This window comes from Lepisosteus oculatus, chromosome 10 (genome assembly GCF_040954835.1).
Source record: "Lepisosteus oculatus isolate fLepOcu1 chromosome 10, fLepOcu1.hap2, whole genome shotgun sequence".
Classification (NCBI taxonomy): domain Eukaryota; kingdom Metazoa; phylum Chordata; class Actinopteri; order Semionotiformes; family Lepisosteidae; genus Lepisosteus; species Lepisosteus oculatus.
Window position 1 is genome coordinate 13,177,239 of NC_090705.1, and position 27,941 is coordinate 13,205,179.

At 37.9% G+C, this 27,941-nt stretch overlaps 1 protein-coding gene across 1 annotated transcript; it reads left to right on the forward strand.

The window, feature by feature from the left end:
- The first annotated feature begins 13,431 nt into the window (after positions 1-13,431).
- sox4a (SRY-box transcription factor 4a) lies at positions 13,432-17,054 on the forward strand. The gene has a single exon (XM_015357730.2). It carries the CDS (start codon positions 14,037-14,039, stop codon positions 15,171-15,173), a length of 1,137 nt encoding a protein of 378 aa, XP_015213216.1. The 5' UTR covers positions 13,432-14,036; the 3' UTR covers positions 15,174-17,054.
- The last annotated feature ends 10,887 nt before the right edge of the window (positions 17,055-27,941 follow it).

Here is a 27,941-nt window from a genome sequence, read left to right on the forward strand (position 1 = left end):
ATTGAGACCAGTTGACCAGAGACAGTTATTTCTAGGGAGATTTATGAAGGCAGACAACATTCTGCACACCCAACAGGGGTCAGATGTGAATCGGTGTACTTAGAAATGAGGCAGGTGCAGACAGCAGTAGAGGCCCCGTGCGATTCAATGAGTGGCAGCTGGAGAGAAGCCATCCATTCTAGTTTCTACAGGAAAGAAAACCTTAAACTCTCAAGAGAAAATGCATTGATACTGTTTTTTCACCTCATTGCTTAGAAATCCTATTGTTTCTTAAATGATGTGCAGTCAGAACTTATTGTCCAACAAAATCCAGATTTGCCCATATACAGATAGAGATTTATAAATAAACAGAAAAAATGAGACTTCCTATTTTTGCTTCTTTCAAAACTAAAGGGATCTTAAAATATTACCCAGGTATTGCTTCAGATTGGGCTTTTGTGACAATGCGAACGATCCTGAACACTTATCTCTGTCTTTAAGCAAATTAATTGCCTTGCTTTTAGATGTAGTATACTGTATGTTTACTTTTACATTAGACTATAGAATATAAAAATTACTGTGAACAAGAAAAAGGCATTTGCCCCATCTTGATCTTTTTTTTGCTAGTAAATAATTGGTCAAAGGAACTTACTCAGCATTATCACCTTCAACAACATGGCTAGGTAGCTTATTCAATACTGTCACAGACCTGTGTGAAAAACTTGACCTTGCTGGGTTATAAATGTACTTCCACTTGTGTGCTCTGGGCTATGTTTCACTGCTGATTTAAGGATTTAAAATATTTAAATAAAGGTCCCTCTTAGTTGTCTCTTTTTAAAACTAAAAACATTAGTTTATTTTAGTTATTTTCCTCTATTATTATGTTTTCAGTAGTTTAATCAAACCCCAACTAAGATGGAAAAGAGTCATGATTCGAATTAAATAGATTAACTGGGTAACTTGCCTGGGTAAGGCAAGTAAAAACAGAGCTAAACTCTAAATTCTGCAATTACAGGCTCAAAGAGATTTTAGAAACTGCTCTGCAGCATAGCTCTTATTTTACTTCTTTTGAATATATACAAATTCTTCAGTATAGTGCACTATACTGAGTAATTATAGTGAGGACAGCAGAACCAGGGTCTTAGTCACTTTTGTTGGCGTAGGTTCAAATTTGATGCTATGACAGCTCTAAATGTTAGTATAGCAGTGCAGGTCTCTGCCTTCACAGGAAAAGTAGGTTTGATTCTACAATGGGACAATGTTTTCTTTAAAAGATCCTCTATAGACTACTAGTGAGAGACCCTGCCTGTCATGTGGGAGACCAGGGATTGAGAGATTGTTTTTTTATTAGCCTGGCTAATTCAGTTAGTAGAGCATGAGAATCTCTACTTCTAATTAATCTTAGAATGTTGTATTTGAGTCACGTGCTGGACCAATGGACCATTCCAAATTCTGGGGTACTTAGAATAGAATACCACAGGAATCAGTAGTCCTAGTTCATAGCAATGATCTGGATTCTAGTATACTTCAACCAGTCACATTTGCAGACTTCAGAATAAAATTCCAGACCCAGGTAAGGAATTGATAGATGATGTTTAATGTTGATAAGTGCAGAATGTTGAATAATGGTAGTAAAACCAAAGTATAAATATAAAATTTGGAAATGCTGAGCTTGAAGAAAAGGACAACGTGAAGGGAGGGAAAAAAAGTGGGCAAATAAAATGTTAGGATTCTCAAAGGCAAACAGTCCAGTGAAAGAAAAAGTTAGTGAATTTCAATAGTGAAATACAACCAACTAGATGGAACTTCATTTAAAACTGAAAATTGAAGACTCTTGTTTAAACAAAGGGTTGTGGTAGTATGGAAGAGGCCTGTCATGTTGTTGAATCTGATATTGATTCTTACAAGAAATGGGTAATGAATGGCCTTATCTTTTCTTTCTATGGAAAATGACTGTCTCTTTTCTTTAGCAATTACAAATTAACATTTATTGATGACTTATTTTAACATCAATGAGTTACAGAAAGATATTGGACCCAAGGAGAAAAATATAGTCAAAATATTAAATATACAGTATTTCCTAATATATTAGGATAATATTTACAATTGAAGCTTTATTGTGTTATGTTCACAGTAGTATAACAGAACATAATAGCCTTTTAGGTTAAATGATTAATAACCTGACATTCACAGCCAATTTTTGAGGTTGAGTAGTGAATCCTAGGTTAATTTTTGGAAATCCTCATTCCTTCTATGCAGACATATTCTAGACTGAACTGTTTGAAGTCTCCATTCTTTTACATCTGGAAATCTGGAATGGTGATGTCTGTCAATTGTATATCCCCACTATGAAAGAGACAGACGTTAAGTTCTTTTATCTTGAAATCCTGAAGCCTCAAATATTCATTTCGGTGACAAGCATAAATGAAAAGAGGCTTCTATATGGATGTGCCTCAGCACATCATCATTGTAGTAATGAAAAAACAAAGGTAATTGATACTCTACTCTCTACTTAAGTGTAGTGGTGTCTGAATTGAAGACTAATTTAGTCATGCAGCTATTAGATCTCACATGCTGTCTTTATTTGCGAGTCCACAGATTAGAACACTTAAACACAAGCACAGGTTTTAAAAAAGGACCTGTGTACTTTGGAATCATACAAACATAAACCTGTGAATACACTGATGCTTAAAGATTGTTGATATCAATTTGCTTTAAATTCCATGAAGAAAGAACACATGATTGTAACTATAGGAATTAGGAAACTATAAAGAATATACATAAGACATTATATTATTTTACATAAATTATTTATAATAACTGTTGAAAGTCAGAAATTAGTTTTGTTTTTGTTCCCTACATGTCTTTGGTACCAGTTTTTATTTAGCATCATTATTTTAATTCTACTAATAACTAAGAGTGACTTTATTTAGAAGGGTGAATGCCTCCATTTAATGAATTGTCAGTATAACTATTTTGGCTGCATTGCACTTTTTGTTTTATACAAAATGGCTTGCATTAAACTGCTTTCTTTATAGTTAACACCTCCATGCTTCTCAGTATGTCATGATGTGATCTAAGACACCTAAATATCCTCCTCCACTATAATCAGAATTCACTTAAAATGTTTTCAAGATTGCAGAAGCAGTGAAAATGTTTTTGTTCCTGGCACATGGGCACATGCTTAGCTCTGAAACATTTATACAGTAGCTCCTGGATGGAATGTCAGTTGTAAACATGTTGCGGTTCTTTAATAGGTGTTGTATGAATGTATTTCATGTTTCTACACAAGAGTCTACTAGCTTTTTTAAAAGTAGAAATTTCAAATAGTATATGGGTGTAATGTAACTATTATTATTATAATTATTATTAATGTACACTATTATTATGTCTGATTATACAGCTTTTTAGAACTCTTACATAATAAGGTAGTCTACTCAGATGTAGTAGAATTATCATTAGAATTTTTGTAGAAGTATGTTACATGTATCTCCATTATTTCATACAATAATTTGGGTATATGTAGGGCACAGCATGTAATATAGGGAACTTATGTGACCTAATTTTTGAAAAGTTTATATCAAATACTGCTGAGACTTATTTTTGAGTAACCTGTTCAGGGAAAGTTCTGCATTCTGTCTTTTATGAAGTTGAAAAATTGTGAGTTAAATTTAGCATTTGAGTTGCTGAAGTTATTCAGATAACTAGCTTAGTGGCAACAGAACTGTCTGAAAAAAAACAGTCATTCTGTTAAGTCAGTTCTGAGAAAAATATTGCACTTCATTTAAAAGAATGAGGGAATGCAAGTTATGAAGAAATAGATAGGGAATGGCCACAGTTGTTGAAGACAATACTGCTGTAAATATTAGAAATGTAGATCTCTTGAAAAGTTTATGGCTGTTTTTGAGTTATATGTATAAACAGTAATTTACAGTAAATTTATGTCTGTTATAGATTGTATTAATATTTTATGTCTATCTCTTCTTTTTGAAAAATAGAAATAAAAGCAGTGTTAATTAAAACATAATAGGGGAGAGTGGGCCTTTTGAAGCTGTGGTAGCTCAGACTGTAAGGGCATCTAGTTTCTGACCAGAGGGTCTTGGGTTCAATCCCAGTTGGGGCAAGCAATGTAGCTTGCTCTACTTCCTTCCAGGTGCCTCCCAGGGCCACTCAGCCTGCTTTCCAAATGAGTACTGGGGGTTAATCCTTCTGGGGGTAATAGGCCGGCCAGACCGTGATGCTGACCACATCACCTCCAGTGTCGGATGGTTGAGAAAAATGGTGGCCTTTTCCCTCCATTCCCCATGGGCCTTTATGGCCTGAAAAGGGAACTACCTACCGGGTCTTTTTACTTTAAGACTAATAATTAAGGGAAAAATGCTCAAGTAATTCATTGTCTTTTTGCTCCAAACTGCCACTTTACAAACAAAACTCACCTTCTTGCCTGCTGTTGTGAAGTAATCCGTTTCTCATCTCAGTAGTCCTTTTTTTCACTTTACCTTTTTTGATTGCCTATAGAAAAGGAAATGAAAATTAATGTTTTAGCAATGTACAAAAGAAAAATATCTGAAAGTAATATTCAGCAATAATTAATCGATTTAATACCAAAGGCCACCTGCAGAATTCTGCTGCAGCCTTAAAGTAGGTTTTCTTTGAATAATGCCTTAAATAATCTACTGTTACTTTCTGGAAATTGGCCTTTGTTCCTCATTTATTCATTACTTTCAGTCAGTATAAAAAAACCTATATTTTTCCTTTTCAACTCTAGAACTTTATTAAACTTTGTAAGAAAAAATCAGCAATAACAAACAACATCACTAACACAAATGAACAAAATAACACAAACTGACAAAATAATACTTTCTTTGTAATAGACCTTAAAACAAGAAGCTGACCAAGTTTAAATATCACTCTAATTGGTAGGAAATGATTAATCTCGGTCTGCACATTTCCATGTTGAATTTGTTTCTTCCACTTCTTCAGAATGTATGTTTTCACAATGTTTGAAGAAGATAAGAACATAAGAAAGGTTACAAATGAAAGATAATTCACTGAGACATTTGCAGAAATTAATCCAATATAAGATATAAATCCAATATCCAAAAAAAAAGTTGTTTCAAAAAGAGGTCGATGTAAAAGGCTTTTGTCATTAACCTTCTCACCTCTGGAGGCTAGTGTTTGAATATGGATTAGGTTACAAGTGGTTAAAACAGTTAGCTACAGAGCACTGCACAATCCACATAAGTAGACTTGAGAAGAGTGGGTGGAAAAATGGAGCCGAATAATGAGTTCTCTGCGAGAAAGATATTCCATCCTGAGTTACAGTTGCCCAATGTCTTCCCTCTATTGTTTTGGATCTCAACCATAAACTTGAGCTTTGAGCATAAACATGTTATCATGTTCCTTATTATGTTTTTACCCTGATCACACTGAGACATTATTGTATAACAAGCATACCAATTGACACAACCAAAACATTTCCAAAATTAGATTAAAAGTCTTATTTTTACATGCAGAAGCAATCTATGCCCATTGACTGTGAATAAAAGATAACAATGTTTTAACCCATGTGTGTTAAAAAAAAAACAAATAAACCTAACAACCACCTTCATTTTGTGACCAATGGCCACTTCTAATTTGGAGCAGTGCACGCTGTCTTAATACCAGCTTTATATTTGATGATGATGGCACAAGGACAATACATTGACAGAAAAGCCTCCATTCAACATTTGTAATGATAATTCAAAGCACAATGTGCTCTGAAGATGTTTAAAGTGCTCTTTCTGAACTTAGAAAAGCTAGGTTGAAAAACAGAAAACCAACAATGAAGCCTTGTTTAAAACAAAGCAAAGTGCTAAACTGGTAAATCATTAATAGGGCTTCGCTGGGCAGCTGTTCCTCAGATAAGATTAGCTATGTCCAGCACACCTGTTTAAACATGCATTGAGCAGTATAATCATCAAACTATTTAGTAACATAGAGAAGGTGCTGTCTCCTGTCAGTACACAATAAAGATTTACTTTATTTGGAATGATATGCATCATTTACATAAAAAGCTGATAACATTTGATTTTTTTCCCTTTTATATTAAAGACTTGGATCATACACAATGTAGGAAAGAAGTACACATAACTTACAGAACTCTTTTAAAAGTTAAAAATATTTCACAAAACATATAATTGCTAATTTGCTTGTATATGTTCACATATACATACATTTGCAGTGCCCTCCATATGTATTAATACCCCTAGACAAATAAGGACAAAAGCATTAAATAACACAAAGACAGATACAATCAGGAGAGGACAAAAAACTTAAAGAAATGTAATCACATAACACATAACACATGCACATAACAAAATTATATCTAAAAGTATTGATTCGTTCTAAAAAGCATAGTTATATTTAGTTAGCATGTTGTAAACCCAACTCTGCTTGAGATTATTACATTGACAAGACACATCCTGTAATGGGATTTTTAACCATTCATATTGTTCCATTTTTCTGCTCTTTAGGTCTCCATTTTCCATTGTTCATCAGACACTTTTTTATCCTACACATTTATTCTGTGTGCAGCTGATCATTTCTTTTGTCTATTTGGATGTATGCTTTGGATCATTGTCATGCCAGAATGTCCATTTTCAGCCAAGCTTGAGCTTCTTGGCAGAGAAAACCAGGTATTTGGCCAAAATATCCAAGTAAATGTTGGAGTTCATGATTTTCTCTATCATAACAAAGGCTCAAGGACCTGTAGAAACAAAACAACTCCAAAACATTATACAGTAGGTGCCAGCCATATTTCATCATTAAGTAGCAATGTTATAAAGAAAAATGATATTTGTATGAATTGCCAAAAGCAGAAAAATATTGCAAATGAATACCACAAATTCAAGAACCATCAATCACCTGTGAATAATACAAAATGGTTCAATATAATCACCCTAAATCACCCTGAATACTTCTTAAAAAATTACATGAAAAAATGCTTTATTAGATTAACATTCTGTACTTCTCATGAGGTGCAATGCTACTTTAGTCCATTCTTCTGTGGCAAATTGGTATTGTCTGTCAAGAAGTAGCTCCATAACTAATGGGTTTTTGCAAATTAGTTACTGTGTAGACAAGACCTTATTAAATAGTGAATTATTAAGTTATCATGTACAACAGATGCAGAATTGCAGTATGCCTTGTTTCCTTTTAACCAAGTATAAGAGGCACAGAAAGAAGGAAGATACAAATATATTTTGCTTACCTTCACATAGCAACACAAAAGGAAATTGTAACCAATAACTGTTGTCATATCTTTCACACATTCACTACAGAGTAGCACAAGATTGGATAATGTCAGGTCTATTTTTTATTTAAACTTTGAAACTGTTTTCCTGTTCCACTCTCCTGATGAAAATGGAATGTAGCAGCTAGGAGGAAGAAGTGGCAACACCTCTTGATGGTAGTGTCACGCCCTCTACATCTAGAGGGCGCTCCTTTTCTGTCCTGTTCCTAGTTTCCCTGTGCTTTACTTGTTCTTCCGGTGTGTCTTGTTGTCTGGAGCTATATATTTCTGGGTCTCCCTTTCCTCCTGGTTCGGCATTGGGATTAGTTGTCGAGAGGCTCACCTCACCAGGTTGCCTCACCGCTGCCTGAGGGCTCTCATCTCTTTTCCCCGACTCGCCCGATACCTCGAGCCCAGAGTGAACCCCCGTGTTTGCTCCGTTCCTGCCACTACGCATTGGGTCTTCCTGTTCTGCCGGTCTCTCCATGGCTAGCCTCCGGCTTCCGTGACAGGTAGTTTCCAGTGCTTTATAACACATTTATTACAACTACGCTTATTATCAGTCTCGTTATAATAGTTGTGCTTTGTCTACGTGTTATCACAAATCTAGGGACGTTTAAACATGAAACGTGGAATTTTATGCTGTGCACATGCTCTGGAATGGCTTTCCATTAATGGTTTGGACGCATATCATGGTAACCACTTAGTTTTCAAAACAGGCTTTGTTTTGGTATGGTCTTCGATTTTGTTTTTCTCAACATAACTGTTTAGTCATTTAATACAAATACTTTTGAGATCTGATGACAACAAGAAGTAAACATGAAATTTGAGACAAAAATTCTTTGACCAAGTGATGAATGACTAACCAATCGGGAATGGTGAAATGTAGCAAGATTTTATCCTATCCTTTTAATGGATTAAAATGTATTTTAATGCATACATTTTAAAACCATACAAGAACACCTTGTTTCTAACCATAAAAAGATCACTTACAGGGTAGGCATTTATCAAATTAAAGGACAAATACAAAAACCAAAAAAAAAGAGACTGTTCTGAATGATACTTCCTCCTTTTGGCTCTCTCAGATCAATTTCTGTAGCCTTATCTTAAAAGAGTGTTTGCAATGCTTAGTGGATGTGATCCTCAATGTTATTAATAAAGAAACATAAGCATTTTGATGCTGCAAAATAGACATTAAGCTATGTATAAGTTCAGTGGGTGGCTGCGTCAGCATGCATAGGCTGCAAAGGAACAAGTAATAGGTTTATTGTTGTCAGAAGCTGTTATCACTCACCTTAGGTGTCAGTCCTCTAAAAATTCATTATTTCAAATAACACTGTCCAATTAACTGGACAGTGAGAACATAAGAGAGGTTACAAATGAGAGGAGGCCATTTGGCCCTTCTAGCCTGTTTAGACATTAATAGCTAATTGATCTGAGCAGCTCCTCCAGTCATGAAAGTTCATGAAAAAAGCAAGAATATTAGTTTCAACAACAAGACTGGGTACTGTAGCGTGTTCTATTCTCCTACAAGCCTGAAAGCATTGGATTAGGAGTATAGGATTACAATCTTAAAAATGTAGGTTTCAAAGCATATTATTCCATAAATATTTACATTCCTATGATTCTTATATGGATGCTAAATATTGAGCTATAACCCCAATAAAATACAAAAAAATATGTGTAAGCATGGTGTTGAGTAGATGGTTGATGATTAGGTGATTTGATTTGATATTTTAGCTGCAAATCAAAGCTGGGCGAGTTAGCTGTTTATAAATTTGGAAAGCAAAAACTTAGCGTTAACACTGTTGCGTTGCAGTGCTGTGGCCTATGTTCAATTCCAGGGTGCTTGTGGGCTATCTGAATGGAGTAAGTATGTTCTCCTGTTAATCTGGGCTTTCACCGGGTGTTCTGGTTTCCCACAGGCCAAAGACATACAGGTAGGTGAACTGGCTTCTAGGAAAACTAGCTCTTGTGCGTGTGTCTGTGCGCCCTGCTATGGATTGGCACCAAATCCAGGGTGTTGCCAGGATTGGCTCTGGCTCCCCCGTCTCTGTATTGGATAAAGCAGCTAGAAAATGGCTGGTCATATGAAAGACCTGATTTAATCTCTATGGAGTCTTTTTTCTTGCATTCCTGGCATAATCTGTAGCAAATTAGAAATTCTGTTTACAGGAAATAGAGAGTCTAATTTTAAAAAGATTAAATAATTCTCTCTCTGCCTCTTACCTTACACATGAATAACTGATTTTTTAAATCGTACTGTGGTCCTTGTCTGACAGTTAATCTGGAAAATAATCAAAAACATGTCCTTTCTCATAGAAATATGTAATATGTGCCATCTATATACACACTTTCATTTCAATTTTGTAGATTATTCTGGGTACTCCTTAGTATGTCTGTAGAAATGTTGGCTTGTTTTGAGACTTTTTATGTAGATGAAAATGTGAAAACAAAGTTACAAATAAAAAGTTCTTAAACTTATGATTATGTTCCCTGTTTTTTGCCTTAGCGATCAAATACACATTTTCAGTACAAAATGCTATTTCTCTGAATACATTTTGAAAGTGGGAGATAATCTTACTAGATTATGACTTCTGGCAAATGCCTTTCTATTAATTAGTGCAGTTCATATTGTTTGAGTGTGCTTGATTTACATTAAATAATTTTTATTAGAAGCACTAATACATGTTACATGTGCGTCATATGTCTATACCACAGGCATGTCTAATAGGATGAAATGTTACTTTTTTGTTTTATCGTTTAATATAAATTAACCTTAAAGCCATAATCTTTTTATTACTATGAAATCATAAATATTAAAGCTCACGTTATGTGTATCTGAATTATGCCTTTTCTACCAGTGTATAATAGGTTTTATGGCTTCCTTGTGTCCAGCTCGCAAGATTTATTAGTTCTGATTGTAATTAATCAAAAAAAAGAGCAGCTGCATAAAGACTGTGGAAGTGAATTCAAACAACCTGTTTCAAAGATCTCTCGTGCTAATCAAGATAAATTACACTGCCTTGGTATGTAATTTCACCACATGTCAAATACTGTTTTCTACAAATGGGAAAGTATACTTTGCTGCCTTATCTCAGGCCTTTTGTATGTATTATATCTTAACTAAAATAGCAGGTACTCTGCTTTGTAAGTTTTGTAAGACTTTCAGGAATATGAAAATTATTAGTGATATGTAGTTAGACATACAGTAAGTCCGCATTAACTGCAAAACATCTCCTAAGATTAAGAATATGTGTGCTAAAACTTTCACATTCATCTATTTGTACATTTTTAATATGTATTCAGTGAAATATGGAGAGAAAACAATGCTGACTAAACAAATTGATTTGAAAAATTCATTTTGCTGCTCTTCTCCACAAGCAAAACTATAAATAATTGAGCATAGACTAAGATTACTTCCTGAGATTACCTGTTTTCTTATTAAAACCGACTGTGTGAATAAAGAAGAGAAGCATATCAAGTATTATTTCAGATAATTATTTTATTTTGCAGACGTCAAATAGCTTTGAAGGATGGGACTAGTACAGGCAGTGGTAATGAGGCCTTCTAGAGACAGAGCAACAGTGTATCTGACACCGGAATGTGCCATGTACCTGAGACGAGGTTTATGTGCCAATCAGAAAAGGACGCGCTCCGCACCTGCTGCGTCTTGAGCTGGCACGCGCCACACTCCTGCAGCCAGCCAGCACTCGCGTGGCAGCTGCTCTGCGCGCCAACACAAACCATAGACGCCAAAGTTCAGAAGCAATGAAACACTCCCCCACCCAACGCTCGCACTTGTAATCTTTTCACTTATTCAAATGCTGTAGAAAACAAAGCATAATGAATGAGGCTTTGTCCATACACTCCCTGGAGCACTACCCCTCCCCTCCCCCTTTAATAAGCCTTTCAAGAGCCTTTATGTCGGAAAGCACAACTTTCAGATTTCAAGTTTGGAATGAAATGGTGAGCATTAGAAAAATTAAAAAACGCACTTCTAATGCTGTCAATGAGTAATCACTCATATTCAGAAACTACATCAGATGGTAAACGCAAGACATTACAATTATTTAAAAACGTGGTTAAAAACAAAGCTCTCGGTAAGTTTTTTTTTTCAGTAGCGTCCATCATCAAATTGACAAATAGCTAAAGAAATAGCACATCACCTGATGTAAGTACTTGCTCCTGTCGGTTTCCTGGACATGAAAGGAGAGGGATACACTATCTTACCACCTGCCATATGCTTATGGTGTAACTGGTAAAACCTGAAACCACGGCTGCCTCTGTTGCTAGAGGGAGCTTCTGGATTCTGTTTGTGTGAACCGTTCATTTTATCATCACTGTTCTGTTTAAAGGGCGATTGTTTTTTTTTCCCGGGCAAACGGTTTCCTTCTTAGTTTATCAGTCGTCATTGGAGGTTAGCTTGTGAGGGCAATTCATCAGGAAAATTTGCCCATGCAGGCTTCAGTTAAGAGTTCACACTTGGGCTGCTTGGGTCTTATTTTGTAGACTGAATTTTTGGCTTACAATTATTTCAGATATAAAAATTGTTTTATTCAGAAATAGTAATTCAGGCTCGTTTTTATAGGCTTTAAAACGAGTATAGTTTTTAAAAGAGTTTAATAATGATGTTCAACTGCAACATTTTTGTAACGTGAAAAGGCCACGTGAGTTTTTTTTACCCCAAAGAAATTCGTATTAATGTTGAATACAGGCAGTTATCTGACATATATATGTAAATGTATACAGTGAGAATACTATAATTTTCAGACTTGCACAACGTCTATAATATTATGTAATTCCAACCCACATTGAAACCACGTCTTCCTGTACTGAATGCAACAGAAAATTCAGCAAGACAGTCCCTTGACTCCATCGTGCCATCTAGTGTCCCCGATAAAACACAGTGCCGTCCCGCCGTGGAAAATGCTACCGCCGACAGCTGCCCGCACGCCTTTTTCAAGTCACACCTTTTTTCCCTCTTTGACTTGCTTTAAAATGTATAGGCTGATCGGCCGCGACGGTTTGAGTCTGCGTTTCCTGAAACTAAATGGACAGAGCAGCTACTCAAGATCATGTGGCACTGTATACAGTATGCTGAGCTGTGCTTGTCGTGCACACCAGTCAGTTTCTTTCAGACCCACCACTTTCAGCACTGTTTCGCTTCATATTTGTATGTGGGGCAATGAACAGGAGATAAAGCACACGCAGACGGTGCGCTCATTAGAATACCCGTCTTGTCGATTCAAATCCAGAGACCTCGTGCGCTGTACTCCCTCGCTTTGCATGTGAATGCTTTCACTGTTTTTTTTTTCCTTGCAAAGCAGTCGGTGAGAGGCGTGCGCGAGGTGACAGAGGACCGCCTGCCTTCTCGCCGACTCCGCCCTCTAAGGCAGTCTGACAACAGTCTAGCCTGTGGGGAGAAACTTTACAGCAGTTACAAACAAGCGTGGAGACGGTTCACGCAGACCTGCTTGCTGTGTTTCTTCAAGGAACGGCAGCGGTGTAATGCCATGAACTAAAGGGGGTTTCGGAAAACGCATGTGTAATGATAAAAACATAACTGTGACTAACCTTTGTAGTAAGATTTTAAAAAGCTCAAAACTCAGCATTGAGTAGGGTACCACCAAATGACCGTAATCATATTTTTCCACTTATGGTGACAGCTGTGGCGGCGGTTAAGGTAGTAGTCGTGGAGTTGGTGCAGAAAGAGTGGTACTGTAGAACCGTGTAAAAGATTACTTACAGCAGTTGTTACCAACGACCACAAGTTTTCCCTGTGTGATAGGCAAGGGCTGTTTTAAGCGTGGGGCACCGTGAGGTCTGCATTAAAAACAAAGGATAGCCTCGGTTTATTTCCTAAGCTGCATTAGATTGGTTTCAGTTCAAGAGTGCTTAAACCAAATGTAATTTATTTCCATGCATGACTAGCAAAGAAAAAAAATCCTAAAAACTACATGAGCATGTCCCTTTAAAACTAAGTTTGCAGTGTACACTGGAATGAGGTCAGACATAAAGCTCCTCATTGCACGCGCTGATTATTATTAGATTCGTTTTTAGCCAATGGGCGCCTGAGGGGCGTGCTTTTGGCGCAAGGCAGGGTAGAGACAGCAGCGGATTGGTTGTGCTCTGTCGCCATTATAGCTTTGGAAAAGGATAAAGCTGCGCGAGGCGGAATTGAAGTCTGCTTTAAGTTGCAGACTGCAGATGGAAGGCGGACTATAGCAGAGTTCAACAAGCTTGGTCTTCCCGCATGGTGCTAAGGGGAAGGCTATGCAAAAACTATTCTGTAACCTGAGAGAGTAGAAGAGAGAGCTTTTGTAGCTTTAGAACGTGAACAGTAGTACAGAACTCCTGTACAGCCCTGCAAGCAGAAATAAAAAAAAAAAAACTGCCGCACTACAGAGTTGGGTTTGAACCCGTTACATAAAGCACTCTGGGGGGAAAAGGCGCTTTGGAAACTGGAAATCGTTTCTGCAGACAAAACTGAACTGCACAACCAGAGACACTTGAACAGAAGCCTACCAGACGTGCGGCCACAAAAACTGAAAAGGCGATATACTGCAACTCCTGTGGTTCACAAGTCGCCGTTCGACAAATCTCAGGACTAATATTATCACTAAAGTAATATATACAAGTGTGGGACGGAAATTGGTTAAGAGTTTGCATTAGAGCGGCCAGGCTCGACAAACTCAGGACTCAGAATTTCTGTGAATCGGCAGACGCTTGTAGTTTGCTGAACAAGTACTTTAATATTCACATACATCAAAAAAACTGAACTATGGTACAGCAAACGAACAACACCGAGAATACGGAAGCGGTGCTGGTGGGGGAGTCTACGGACTCTGGAGCTATGGACCTGGGTATGGCGTCCTCCCCGACACCCGGCTCCACGGCATCCACGGGGGATAAAATGGACCCAGCCTGGTGTAAAACCCCCAGCGGTCACATCAAGAGACCCATGAACGCGTTCATGGTGTGGTCACAGATCGAGAGGCGAAAGATCATGGAGCAGTCGCCGGACATGCATAATGCCGAAATATCCAAGAGACTGGGCAAACGCTGGAAGCTGCTTAAAGACAGCGACAAGATCCCCTTTATTCGAGAGGCGGAGCGGCTCCGGCTGAAGCACATGGCTGACTACCCAGATTACAAGTACAGACCGAGGAAGAAGGTAAAGTCAAGTAGCGCCAAACCGGGGGAAAAGGGGGAGAAGATCAGCAGCAGCAACTGCAGTAGCGCCAGCACTAAGCCCTCCTTGAAAAAGAGCAGCAGCGCGAAATCGTCCAACAAACCCCACAAAATAGTGCTGGGAAGCTCAAAATCGGCGTTCCCCGACCAGGTCTCCCACGCGGTCACTACGGATCACCATTCCCTCTACAAATCCAGGTCAGTCTCTGCAGCCAAGCAGATCCCTGACAAGAAAACTAAGAGGGTGTATATTTTCGGGGGAAGCAACCATGGTATCAGCCCCTCGTCCATAGCTGTCCCTGCTAGCCCGACTCTCAGCAGCTCCGCAGAATCCAGCGACCCGCTGAGCCTCTACGAAGACGGAGCTGCGAGTAACAAGGAAGGTGCCGACTCGCCCGGTGCGTCGTTGGACCACCACAGGTACACAAGTATGCGGGCATCATCCCCGACCCCCTCAGCCTCTCATTCGTCCTCTTCCTCCCAGTCCTCGTCCTCGGACGAAGAGTTCGAAGACGACTTACTGGACCTTAACCCTAGCCCTGGTTTTGACAACATGTCGCTGGGGAGCTTTAGCTCCTCGGTTTTGGACAGAGACTTGGATTTTAATTTTGAGTCGGGGTCTGGCTCTCATTTCGAGTTCCCCGACTACTGCACTCCCGAAGTAAGCGAAATGATTTCAGGGGACTGGCTGGAGTCGACCATTTCAAACTTGGTTTTCACTTACTGAGCGACAAGATATCCTGATGTGTTGGGAATAATTTCTTTGCTCTTAATGAAAAAGGGATTCCAGAAAAGGTGAGTTTGAACCTTGCGAGAAGAGTCCCACTTGAGGAAGAAGGAAAGCGCTAATGAACTGTAAGTGTAACGCTTGCGTTTCGTTTCAAGGATCAAGGAATTGTGCTGAGTGGGTATCGGCTTGAGAGAAGGCTGAAGAAATTGTTTAACTTGGAAAGATTAAGATATTAGTGCAACCTGATTAGGAGTGACTGAGATCCTATTGAAATAAACACTCGGTCTGAACTGGAAAACTGTAATTGATTTGCACGTACATGAAGGCGGGCTTATGTTGGCTATACTTTAATCAATGTTACTTAAAAGGGACAATTGATAGAACTTTTCCGAATCGCCAAGTGAACTTCATTACTTAAGAGGTACAAAAATTGGCTGTCTCGACCAGTTTTTTTTCTCGTGATGGACGTATTTAACAGGTGGGTTGACTTAAAAAAATAAAAGAAAAAACGCATGTTACCGTGTCTTCTTTTTCTGAGATTTCTTTAAGACTGTTGAACAGTTAAAACTAGTGTTAGGGTTATTTAAAAATGGATAGATGGCGCTATGTTTGATTCCTACGAAAAAAGGAAAATCACCAGCTTTTTTCATTCTTAACTTTTTCAGGATTCAAACGCTACTCAAATCTGTGCTGGACTTTATACTCTATACAATTCAGGACCAAAATTCTTTAGAATTTGTTTCTCCGATGTTAAGAGAAACCTTTTTTCCTCACCGATTTTTCATCCTCGTGTTTTTTTCCCTTGTACATGTTATCAGATACCATTTTATATATGGATGTATTTATACTGGCCAAACATTTTTGACTTTTTGTTTTCGTAGGTCTTGTTGTGTATACCTGCACCGTCTGTCTCCTTCGCTGAAGGGCTAGAGTTTTAACTTTTAATTTTTTATATTTAAATGTAGACTTTTGACACTTTTAAAAAGAGAGGAAACGTTTGATTATTTTCTCAGTGTATTTTTGTACAAAATATATAAAGGGGGTGTCAATCGGTGTATATCGCTGTTTGGATTTCCTAATTTTAAGAACCGGGGGGTTGGTTTTCTCAAAATCAACCACCTATCCATGTTTACAGTTCAATCTGCAGGCTTCTTAAAGACGCAGTATCTCAATTTTCAGTGTCATTTTAAACATTTGTTTAAACGAATAAGTATTCTGAGCAGCCATTACTGCTTTTTTAAGTACATTACCTAAAAAAGAGATACTGTAGCTTTAACTGATCCATTTCTTGGCGCTTTTATAACAAGCAAAAGTTTGGTTTTAACCACTGGATGGATATACTCAAAATGCCGATTTGAGTTCGCGACACTTATGTACTGCGTTTCTCATTATTGTATTTGAATATTTAATCTTTTCTACTTGTCGGCTAAATATACTTGTTTTAGTATCTTATGGCATGGTGAATAGCATTTGTATTTCCGATTCAGGTTTATAGCTGTTGTGTTTAAAAAGAAAAAAAGGAAAAAAGTGAAAACATCTTTGTACATTAAGTCTGTATTATAAGCAAAAGAAGATTGTGTGTTTATGTATGTTGTTGAGATATAACATGACAGGCACTAGAACAGCTATCTTTATACATTCTACTTACGTTTAAGGTGGTTGTTCATGTTTTTTATATAAATATATTAACTTTATTTTCATCCATTCTGTGCAATATGCTGTGTAGAATATTGTTTCGTCTAATCATGCCATAACGTTTGGAGGAAAAAAACTCATGCCAGCTAATCGTGTCAAGTCACTGCCTGTCAGATTGTTGATATACTTCTGTAAATAACTTTTTTTCAAGAAGGAAATAAAATCAGCTGGAACTGAACCCTATATCTTGCTTCGCAGTCTTGTTTTGCACGGTCTGTGTGTGGGAGTGTGAGCGTGTCTGCCTGTCATGTGCAAGAGACTGTCTCGGTCCTATTTTTAGGTATGTAAAATGTGACGTACCTTTGTTTACTTATTTGATACACTTAGTCATACAGTAACGGGGGTGTAACCTGGCTACATGCTACTTCAGTTTACTAAAACCTTCTGAATGTACAGAATATAGACTAGATCCCTTCCCCGGGTATACTGAGAAGCATGCAAATCTGCGAGGAGGTTGTGCGTCTGCGTTTTGTGAATGCCCGTTTCACTTGATCCCAATGGGTTTTTTAATCGTCCATTTCAAAGTAAGGAAGTGCGATTTTTTTCTCTGCGTGAGAAAGTGATCCAGACGGATAGATTAATTCAGATGCATTTCTAGTTTCGAGCGGGATGCGTCTCCCCTCCCCCTACGCCAGACAGACATGAAGGCATGGGGGGGGGGGAGGGGGGAAGGGCAATTAAGGCCATCCAGGCACAAAGCAGACAAGCCTCCCAAGAAGCGTCTAAAAATGACCGCAGATCCAGTCAAGCTAAAGACTGACTAACGGAAATCTTACTCTGCCGTTTAGGTTTGTCACAGAGCTTAAGCCGTTTCGTTTTCAAACGTTTAAACTTTCTCCCTCGCCTTTTTTCCTCGTCTCGGCTGTTTTCTAGTGTAGAGAATGCGGTGCCCCAGTGAGAAGAGAAAGCAGTAGGAATGTTCTCCAGACAGTACGCTTACATGGGGGAGGGGTGTCAGACGACTGTGAGAAGGCTGACTACTAAGTCCCAGAGGATACTTGCAGTTGATGGCTGTTGAAATGAATGACCTTTTTTTTAGAATGCATTTATTGCAAGTATAAAAATCTCCATTCAGCCATTTATGAAAACGCCACTAGTTTGAAAATGCTTTTAGATCACGATCATAAGCAAAATAAAACGTATATAAATCGGACCCATAGTTTCCATGGCAGAGTATTGTTTCATGCAATGGGATTAAAATAAAGTCGTTCTGATTTCACTTCCATAATTTTCAGTTCTAATTGAATTGCTTTTAGTCCGGTTTTACTTATTGCATTTGTATGTTATGAAGAAGTTTCTGCTTCGAATACGAATCAACAAGGGAGAACATTTACACGATGACACACTTAGTACTGGACTAATCTAATTTCTGTGACTGTATATAGCAATACGACAATAATACAATTATACACTGGGAGTATAGTGTTGGGGTGGTTTGGGGGCTTGACAAATATGACGTTTATTTGACGGATTTAAAAGTGGTATACCTAGACGTGTAACTGCAGACAAAAACTACCACTGTTATGCTACCACCTCAATTACAGATAGGGAATATGACTATTCATCGTGAAGTCTTTGGAATCACTTCCAAAGTACGATGTGGAACAGAAGTCCATGGATTTAAAGACAGCCCACCAACAGGGGCACTGTTTATCCTCCTATTTTTTCTTCTCTTTTGGCAACACTGGGTTGCTTTCACAATGAGATCCAATGATAAATATTTCAGTTATTTTCTTTCAGTCATGAAAATTAATCCTCCACATTATTTTCTTGTAAAAATACTGTGCTGTAGCAGTCCAAAATAACTTGAATGTTCGTGACACTCCCACAGAAGTAACACCTGCTTTTTTGTGTGCTAGAACACTCCGATCTTAACACTTCAGTGCTTTGCCAAAACATTACTGAATCACAACTGTAGACCAATCTTAAGATGCTTGTTGGTGTTTCCTGCTGCAATAACACAGCAATGTTTTGAAATTGAGAGCCACAAACACAAGATGCAAAAGCTCATTACCAATAATGCATCACTTTTGTAGAAAGAATAACAGCAAAGCGCCAAGACCATGTGGAAACAATCATTTTATCTGTAGGAAAATGTTTTTGTATATGTGGGTGTATTAAATGTAAAAGATGAATATCTTTTAAGTATTATTAATACTTAAATACAGTAATATCTGATTGCAGTAAGAAGTCAGTTATTCTGAAATTCAGTCTGAATGTCCTATGATTTTTTTCTCATCCTCCTGTTTTGTAAAATTTGTATTTTAATACTTGGTTATAATGTCTTAAAATAATGTAAATAAATAAGAAATGTGTTGTAAAGAAGAATCACAATGTTATTTCCCCTTTACCTCTATTGGACTGTGCCTATGAATGTATCTGTATCTTTCTGTTATTTAATTTCTTGTCTAATACATGATTGTGTGTGTTCTTAGTTTTGATAGTTATATCTCAATGAACCTGTTGTTGTTATAATAACTAAAACTTGAAAAAATGCAGACTACCAGAAAGCGCACAATGTAAAACAAAATAATAAAATAGTTTTTGAGATTCTTAAGAACATAAGAAATGTCTGAAATGAAAGCCCATTACTGTACACTCATTTGGATGCTAGAAGCTAACTTATCCAATGATCTCATACAGCTGTTACTTGAAGCTATAGCTGGTAGCTTGTTGCAGTGCATTCTGTTCTTAGTCTTAAAAGCAAGTTAGTTATCAGGGGATACTTAATGTTTGCAACACCTTTATAACATTAAGATTAAATATTTGTATAAAACACTATCCTTGTGACATATGTTTAAGTATTTTATTTTAATCTAGAACCTTTTCACCAATAAAATTATTTTAGGATGCAATAAAGATGGATCCAGAATACAAAGTTACATGGTCTGTTAACCATGAAGGTAAGAAAACAAGACTTTCAGATAGAACCAACTGTACTGTTAACCTATTTATCATGTACATTTAGTGCAGATGTCTTTCTGAAGTGCTTTCTAATCTGATATAATTTGTTATAATAATGGTATTTTAGCTAGGTAAGACATTTATTATAATGACATTAAATGTACAAGTGAATGTTAACCTTTCTATTTTGCTTCTGTTAAGAGTTATACGGGGTGAAGATGGACAGCTGATGAAGATTTATAAAGCATAATTTGGTTGCTTTGATGTTTAGGAATACTAAATGAAAAGTAAACCATTCCTCACTGGACTCGCAAGACTTGGACAGAGATTGAAATTTGTGATAAAAAGGGGTAGGGGCAGTTATATAATGAGTGTGGTGTAAAAAATGACATTTGTATAATAGTGCAAATATGTTGAAAAGAAAAACTAGAAACATACAATAAATGTATTATGAGGGTGAGCTGTATAAATGATAACATTTTTATATTAATTAACAATAATAATCCCTGGGTCACCAGTGATCTGAAGGCCGTCCGAAATAGGATGGAGGGCTTTTCGGGTAGGTGACAAGGAGGAGCTGAGGCAAGTGCAGAAAGAGCTGAAGTTGAGTTAGGGAGAGCAAGGTGGCTTATGGGAGGAAAATGAAGGACAGGCTGATGGAGAGCAATGTAAGAGAGGTGTGGAATGGCATGAGGAAGATCTCCGGATACAAGTTGTCCAGCGGCTAACAGAGTGAGGGAAGCCTGGAGAGGGCCAATGAGCTGAATCTTTTCTTTAACAGATTCGATACAGGGTCCACTGTCCATTCACCTCACAGGCCTTCACCCCAGACACCTCTTCATGTCCTCAGTCACCCCATCATAAGATCCCTCCTACTCCTACTCCATCTTCCCCTGCCCTCCTCGGCCTATCCATCACAGCTGACCAGGTCAGAAGGGAGTTGAGGAGACTCCATGCAGGGAAGGCAGCGGGTCCTGATGGTGTCAGCTCCAGGGTGCTAAAGATCTGCGGGGACCAACTGGGTTCAGTGCTGCAGTACATCTTCAACCTGATCATGAGATTAGAAAGGGTTCCGGTGCTCTGGAAGACATCTTGCCTGGTGCCAGTACCCAAAAAGGGGCACCCTAAAGTCTTGAATGACTACAGACCAGTGGCACTGACACCACACCTAATGAAAACTCTGGAAAGGCTTATACTGGACCACCTCAGAACCCTGGTGAGTACAGCACTGGACCCCCTGCAGTTCGCCTACCGGTCACACTTGGGAGTGGAGGATGCAGTCACCTATCTGCTACACAGAGCTAACTCTCACCTGGAGAAGACGGGGAGCATTGTGAGAGTTATGTTCTTTGACTTCTCCAGTGCCTCTAACACCATCCATCCACCTTTACTGAGAGATAAGCTAAGGGTGGCGCAGTTGGACAGTCCCCTGGTGTCCTGGATTCTAGACTATCTGACCAGCAGGCCACAGTATGTACGGCTACAGAGCTCTGTGTCTGAACAGGATGTTAGCAGTACTGGGGCCCCAGAGGGGACTGTCCTTGCTCCATTCCTGTTCACCTTTTACACCTCTGGCTTCAGATACAACTCTGAGGCATGTCATCTGCAGAAGTTTTCGGATCACTTTGCAATTGTAGGGTGTATTAGAGAGGGGAGGGAGGAGGAATATAGGAGCTTGATTACCAACTTTGTGGAGTGGTTTCATCTTAACCATCTCCAACTAAACACCAGCAAGACCAAAGATTTGGTCATGGACTTTCGAAGGAAGAAGTCTCCGCTGAACCCTGTTTCCATCCAGGGTGAGGACATAGAGGGGGTGCAGTCCTACAAGTACTTAGGGGTACACCTGGATGATAAGCTGGAGTGGTCTGCCCTAGGCTAGGACTGTTAGCCCTTCATTTGCTCGTCTATGGACAGCATGTTGCTTCATTGTACTTTTTTTGGACACTAAATCTGTATATACCTATGCACATTTTGCACATATTTTATTGTTTTTACAATGACTATGATCATATTTTGCACACACCTATGTATTTATTTTTATTTATTTTATTTTATTTTATATTTATTTTGTACGACTGTATTTTAATTTTTCGTCTATTCTGATGTTTTTTTGCTCGTCTTGGGCTGGACTGCTGTAACACATCGATTTCCCTTCGGGATCAATAAAGTCTAATCTATCTATCTTTTTAGCTAATATATTTATGCAGCACAGTGGAGCAGGGTTTAGCATTGCTTGCTCACAACTCTTTAGTCCTGAGTTTGATTCTAGCCTATGGCTCCCTTGTGTAAAGTTTGTATGTTCTCCCATTGGCCACATATGTTTTCCCAGGGTACAATGGTTCCTCCCACATTTTACCCTGTAAAACACTAAGCTCGTGACATAGGCTTAAGAATTTGATTTTCATTGCGACCTTTTCCACCTTTTAAACTATCATTGAGTACATGCCTCCTGCAGTGGAATAACATTCCATCCACGGACTATCTTGTCTTGTGCTCTTTTTTGGCTGGAATGTGTTCCACAGCCCTGTATTGGACTAATCTATTATTGAAAAGAAACAGAATTTAGAAGGTTTTACTGGTGTGTTGGAAGCTATGTACAGTGTGAAGTCCCAGATTTATCGGAGCCTTTGTTTGAGGCTATGTGATTCACAAATGACTTTGTTTTAATAAATAATAAACATATTTCATTAAATGTTTTTTCAATAATATCTTCCTAAAGTTTATTAAATACTGACACTCTGTAGTGAGTAGCGTTAAAGATACAATTTTTTAAAATATATAATAGCTATAAGTTATTTTTACTACAAACCTACCCAATCTAGATTTGCCATTGGTTTGGTATTGTTATTTTTCAATCTAGAATTACAAATGCTATTTTCAAATCTTTGCTTATGACCTCTGACCTGACCTACTCTTACCCACACTCAGGAGAGAATAAGAAAGTATAGGCAAGTACTCCAGTTCACCCACCTTCACACCATTTGTGTTTTTAATTTGTCACAGATAGCACAGCCCTGTACAAGAGAATCAGCATCTATTGAAGGAGAGCCCTCAACTCTAACCTTGAGCAAAACATGCTTGCGGGTGACTGGGAAGGCACTGGGGGTGGCATGTTGCTGGGAGCCAAGAGAGGCATGACTGACTAATCCCGCCCTACACTTGGCAGTGCTTACCCAGTTCTGTATCAATGCTGGGAGAATAGTGGTCACAGCCGGCTAGTGACATGACTTAGACTCAACCCTGCTACCCTGCTATACCTGGACAATAGAGTTCAACCTATGCTTGGCCAGGTGCCAGGTGAATATATAATATCAGGCCTTTTTCCAGTCACTACCAAGATTTGTAATAGAAGAAAATTTGACATAAACAACAAAGAACTCAAATTAGTCAAATTAGTCTCAAATTCAACACAAAGAAGAAAGATTAAATGAAGAGGTAATCCAGTCAACCTCTTACTGTGAATAGCAACCTCTACAAAAGGTGGAAGAATTTACCTATTTAGGCAGTGAGATGTCAACAGAGGGTGACCGCACAAAAGAAGTAAACACAAAGCAAATCAGGCTTTTGCCATGGTCAGGATTATCTCAAAGCTTGTAGACCTAAGCATGGTGACCTGGTCAAGAATATTCAAAAGAAACATTCTCAGTGTGCTTTTATATGGCTCTGATTAACGGAAAACAGCTTCTTTCAAAAAGAGGCCAGAAATCTTTCAAACCAAGTGCCTCTGTGGTATCAGAGGAATTCTTTGACTGAACACCATCTTTAATGAAGAATTCCTATGAACAGCTGAAGTGGAACTCATTGCACTGCCGATGAGATAAAAGTGATGGAGATGACTGGGACGTGTGCAGATTGCCACCCACTGCACTACCCCCCAAAAGGCAAGAAACAAGTCAAAATTAGCATGGCAACATGAAAGATCTTAAAAGCAACAGCCTAACTTGGGAAACAGAACTAAGAGTGGTTGTTTGTCTAAGAGCAGTGGCACTCCCTCAATGTTGCCTCAAGTGCTGCCTCATGCAGAGGTTTGAATAAATTATTAAATTAGTTTATATAAGTGATGCCAGAACTTAAGACAGCAATCCCATAAATATCTATGTTCAATAAACAAGGGAAACATATAATTGCTATGCATAGCTTAGTTGATCAAATGTCACAAAAAAAGTTAATTGTATGAATGATTTCATTTATGAAAGTACTGAAATGTACAGTTCCTTATCCTTTGGTTTTTGACTGTACATGGTAAGTCTGCTTTACAATCCATTACATCATTGAGCAGTTTACTGTATGGTGGTGTTTAAATTTGTAAACCGATGTATCTCAATTAAGAAGGAAATGAATTTATGAAACTGCAGTCTAACATCTTTACTTACAGTATATGCCCAGTGTTTGTCTGACTCAACAATTCTCTAGGCATATATTCTGCTAATATGAAACAGTACTAATGTAAACAGGAACACATTTATTACAAGATTTTTTTTAATATAGAAATCGCCATTAATTGAATCTTTTCATCTTTCTTCCTGATATGAAACTGATTTTCGCTTAAATACTGGATAATGAAAATAAAGGACATTTCAGACGTAGGACAATTCTAAATTGAACTAAGCTTTACTAAAGTTAAAATTTCTCATTTAAAAACAAAATGTTACCAGTGCAATAAAAGTCAAAATTACATTTATATTACTTTTAAAGAATTTAATTATTTATTCATTTACTGTCCCCTTATGGACATTTGTTTCCCACATATCTATTCTTTAACTGTACAAAAAAGGGTATATACTGTGACTTGCAAAAGTATTCAGCTCTTTCCAAATGTCCTATTTTGTTGAATTACAAATAATGTTTAAGCTTGTTTAAAGTGAACATTCATCCATTTTCTAACCACTGAGAGTCGGGGGGGCTTAGAGCAAGAGCCTATCTAATCAAGCAGTAGCACAAGGTGAGATACAACCTGGACAGGACACCCAGTCCATCACAGAGCACCTCCAGACACAAACACACACACTCACACCAGGGCCAATTCCCCTAGAAGCCAGTTAATGTACCAGTATGTCGTTGGACTTTGGGGGTTTAAACCAGAGCACCCAGAGGAATCCCATGTGAACATAGAAAGGACATACAGACTCTATGCAGATAGCACATCAGATGAACCCAGGGCCCAAGCACTGTGAGGCTAACAACTGCACCACCAATGCCTCCCTTGGTGTCTATATTTAATCAAATGGTGAATCCTCAAACTGAATGTTTTTTTTAATTAAACACATTAAATGTAATCCAAAACTGCAAAGAAAAATCTATATATGTTGATTGCATTAGCATAAACCACCAAACCAGAGACCATATATATATATATTAGGCTAAATACACATGTCTGTGAAATACCTCAGTCAGATAGTGAATTTCAAGCAAAATTCTTCCATGAAGACAAAGGAGCCTTCAAATTAATTCAGGGGTAAAGCTGCAGAAGGGCTAAAATCAGGAGAAGGATAGACAAAATTCAAAGACACTGAATAGTCGATCATGAAGATGAAGTTATATCTTACTACCCAGAAACTGCCTATTATCAGGTTATCCTTCCAAACTTAGGAGATTCCACTGTGAGGTTAACAGTGATTTTGTAAAAGCAAGAGTTCAGTAGCCAAGATGAGAGAAAATGTCCATTAGTCATACATATCTTGGTCAATATACAAAACAAAGCTGGCTTGTATGTTCAAGTTCATCTCCAATCTCACATGGCAACAAAGTAAGTGATACTGCACATATATGGCAAAAGGTTTTGTGGTGGGATGAGACAAAATTGTAACTTGTTGGTCTAAATGCAAAACATTACTTCTGAAGCACACTCAGCACGACCAGTCACCCAGTCAACATATTTTATTTTTTTATTTTATTTAGAAGTTTCTGCTGAATGGGTACAACAGATGGAACAGTGGTGCATGGTTAACATTGCTTCCTTGCAACATTGAGGCCCTGGGTTCAGTTCTGGACCTGGGGTGCTATATATGTGGAGTCTGTATGTTCTTCCTGTATTAACGTGGGCTCCTGCCTGATGCTCCAGTTTCCTCCCACAATCCAACGATATCCTAGTAGGTTAATTGGCTTGTGAGAAAACTGGCCCTGGAATAAGTACGTCCGTGCCTATGTCTTTGTTTATGTGTGCCCTACGATGCATCCTCTCCAGGGTGTACCCTGCCTTGTGCTCATTGCTTGCCAAGATAAGCATGGGCTCCCCTGCCGACCTGCATTATTGAATAAAGCAGTTAGAAAATGGATGTATGTATGAATGGGAAGAAAGCTAATCAGTAGCAGACAGAGAGTTTAACAGATAGAGCAGGCATAGACAAATGATCTGCCAAAGGATAATTATAACCAAGAGAATTGGGGGATTATGATGATTATAATAAAATAATAATTTATGAGAATTTCACAAGAAACTCAATTTGTTGTAAATAGCATACATGTAATACACATGCCCGAAGTAAAGAAAAAGAGAAAATAGACAAACAGAACTGGACCCAGTAAAATCAAGACTAAAAGGAAATTAAACATTAAAACCTCTAGTGAAAAGACAGGCTATCAAGCATGTTAACAAATTAATAGTCACAGAAACATTTAAAGTTGATTGGTGAGCTTTATTTTTTGCTACATACAAGAAGGCTCTATCACCCAAGGTGTGAAGCTTGGACTTCAGCAGAGAAAGATCTGAATCGACAGATTTCTGGTAAGAGGTGGACTATGTTCGTGCAACAAGTCCTTAAAATAACCTGGACACCATGCAGTGTTTATATGTGGGCAGGAGTACTTAAATAGTACTCTCAATTTCACAGGGAGCCAGTAAAACTTGCAAAGAATATTAGTTATGTCCTGATGCAGAGTATGCTACTTTTAGTAATTGTGGTAATATATTCTGGACATACTGAAGGTTGTTTGGTATCTTTGAAGATATCCCAGGAAGTAAGTGATGCCATTAGTCAGTATTAGTGAAGTGAAGAGATTCAAGGTATCAGAATCCACACAATTATGGATTAAAAATGTTAACTCTTATCTAAGGTGTGATGGATGTGAATAATACACATTTGTGCATAAACTAGCTGAATTATATTCTTCTCATTATTTTATTTTATAATTCACATCACTATTGAAGAATGTGATGAATAGTGTTTATTACTATACCTTTTAATTTTGGACTGCTCTTTCCCTGATAGTAATCTGTAATTGGGAAATTAGTGAGTTTATATTGTTGTGCAACTAATTTTACAGAAAAAAAAACGCTAGCTGCTGTGCAATTGAATTATATGAATAAATCGCTTAGAGAACACTTTCAAAGTTGACAACACATAAGGTTGAAATTGAGGAAGACAGTATACAGCAGACTCACGTTTTAAAATATTTACCGCAGATTGGTATATACGAAGTTGAAGGCGAAGAAATAAATGATAAATCAAAAAACGAGGGAATTTTTACTAATTCAAATCTTTCGCGTCATACACCTACATCTACACGCTTTGGGATTTAGTATCAGGGACTATCGCATGCCAATGCTTTGTTTATCGTATGGCATCACCTTCAATATGGTTCGTAAACTGAATTATACGCGATTTTGTCAGTAAACAAACGCGCTGTCAGGAACCTACCACATAAAACGCGAGTCTGCTGTATGATAAGATGTTATATGAATGGTTATAAACGGGAGGCCATGCGACCCATCTAACTCATTTGGTTCCTAGTAGGTAATTCATCTGAAGATGTCATTTTCTTAAAAAATCGGGGTGTCAGCTATTAGATTTAGTGATTTAAATGAGTTATAGTGGCTTTGCGATTTAGCTCTTCGTTCACAAAAGGTTCATTTTTTAATGAAATGCACCTTATCCAATGATTACTTCCATTATTTACTTCCAACATTATTGAAAATACTAATAAATTTCCTTTTAGCATTTGTTTATATTCCTGTCTCCTTTAGAACAACATATCCTGTTGGTGCTCTACCATTTTAAACTGTTACATAATTTCCATGTCTGAGCTACATCACATCAACTGATAAGGTCAGAACCAGCACTGGTTACTGTGGCATTAAACGGACAAGAGTGATCCCTACCTGGACAGGTCACTATGCAGGGGGTACAGCCAAGTGTAAAGATGGTCCCTATTTCTACAACTGAG

What these genes read in the sequence shown, in the direction of transcription:
- sox4a (XM_015357730.2), top strand. Translation starts at nt 14,037, where the DNA reads ATGGTACAGCAAACGAACAACACCGAGAATACGGAAGCGGTGCTGGTG.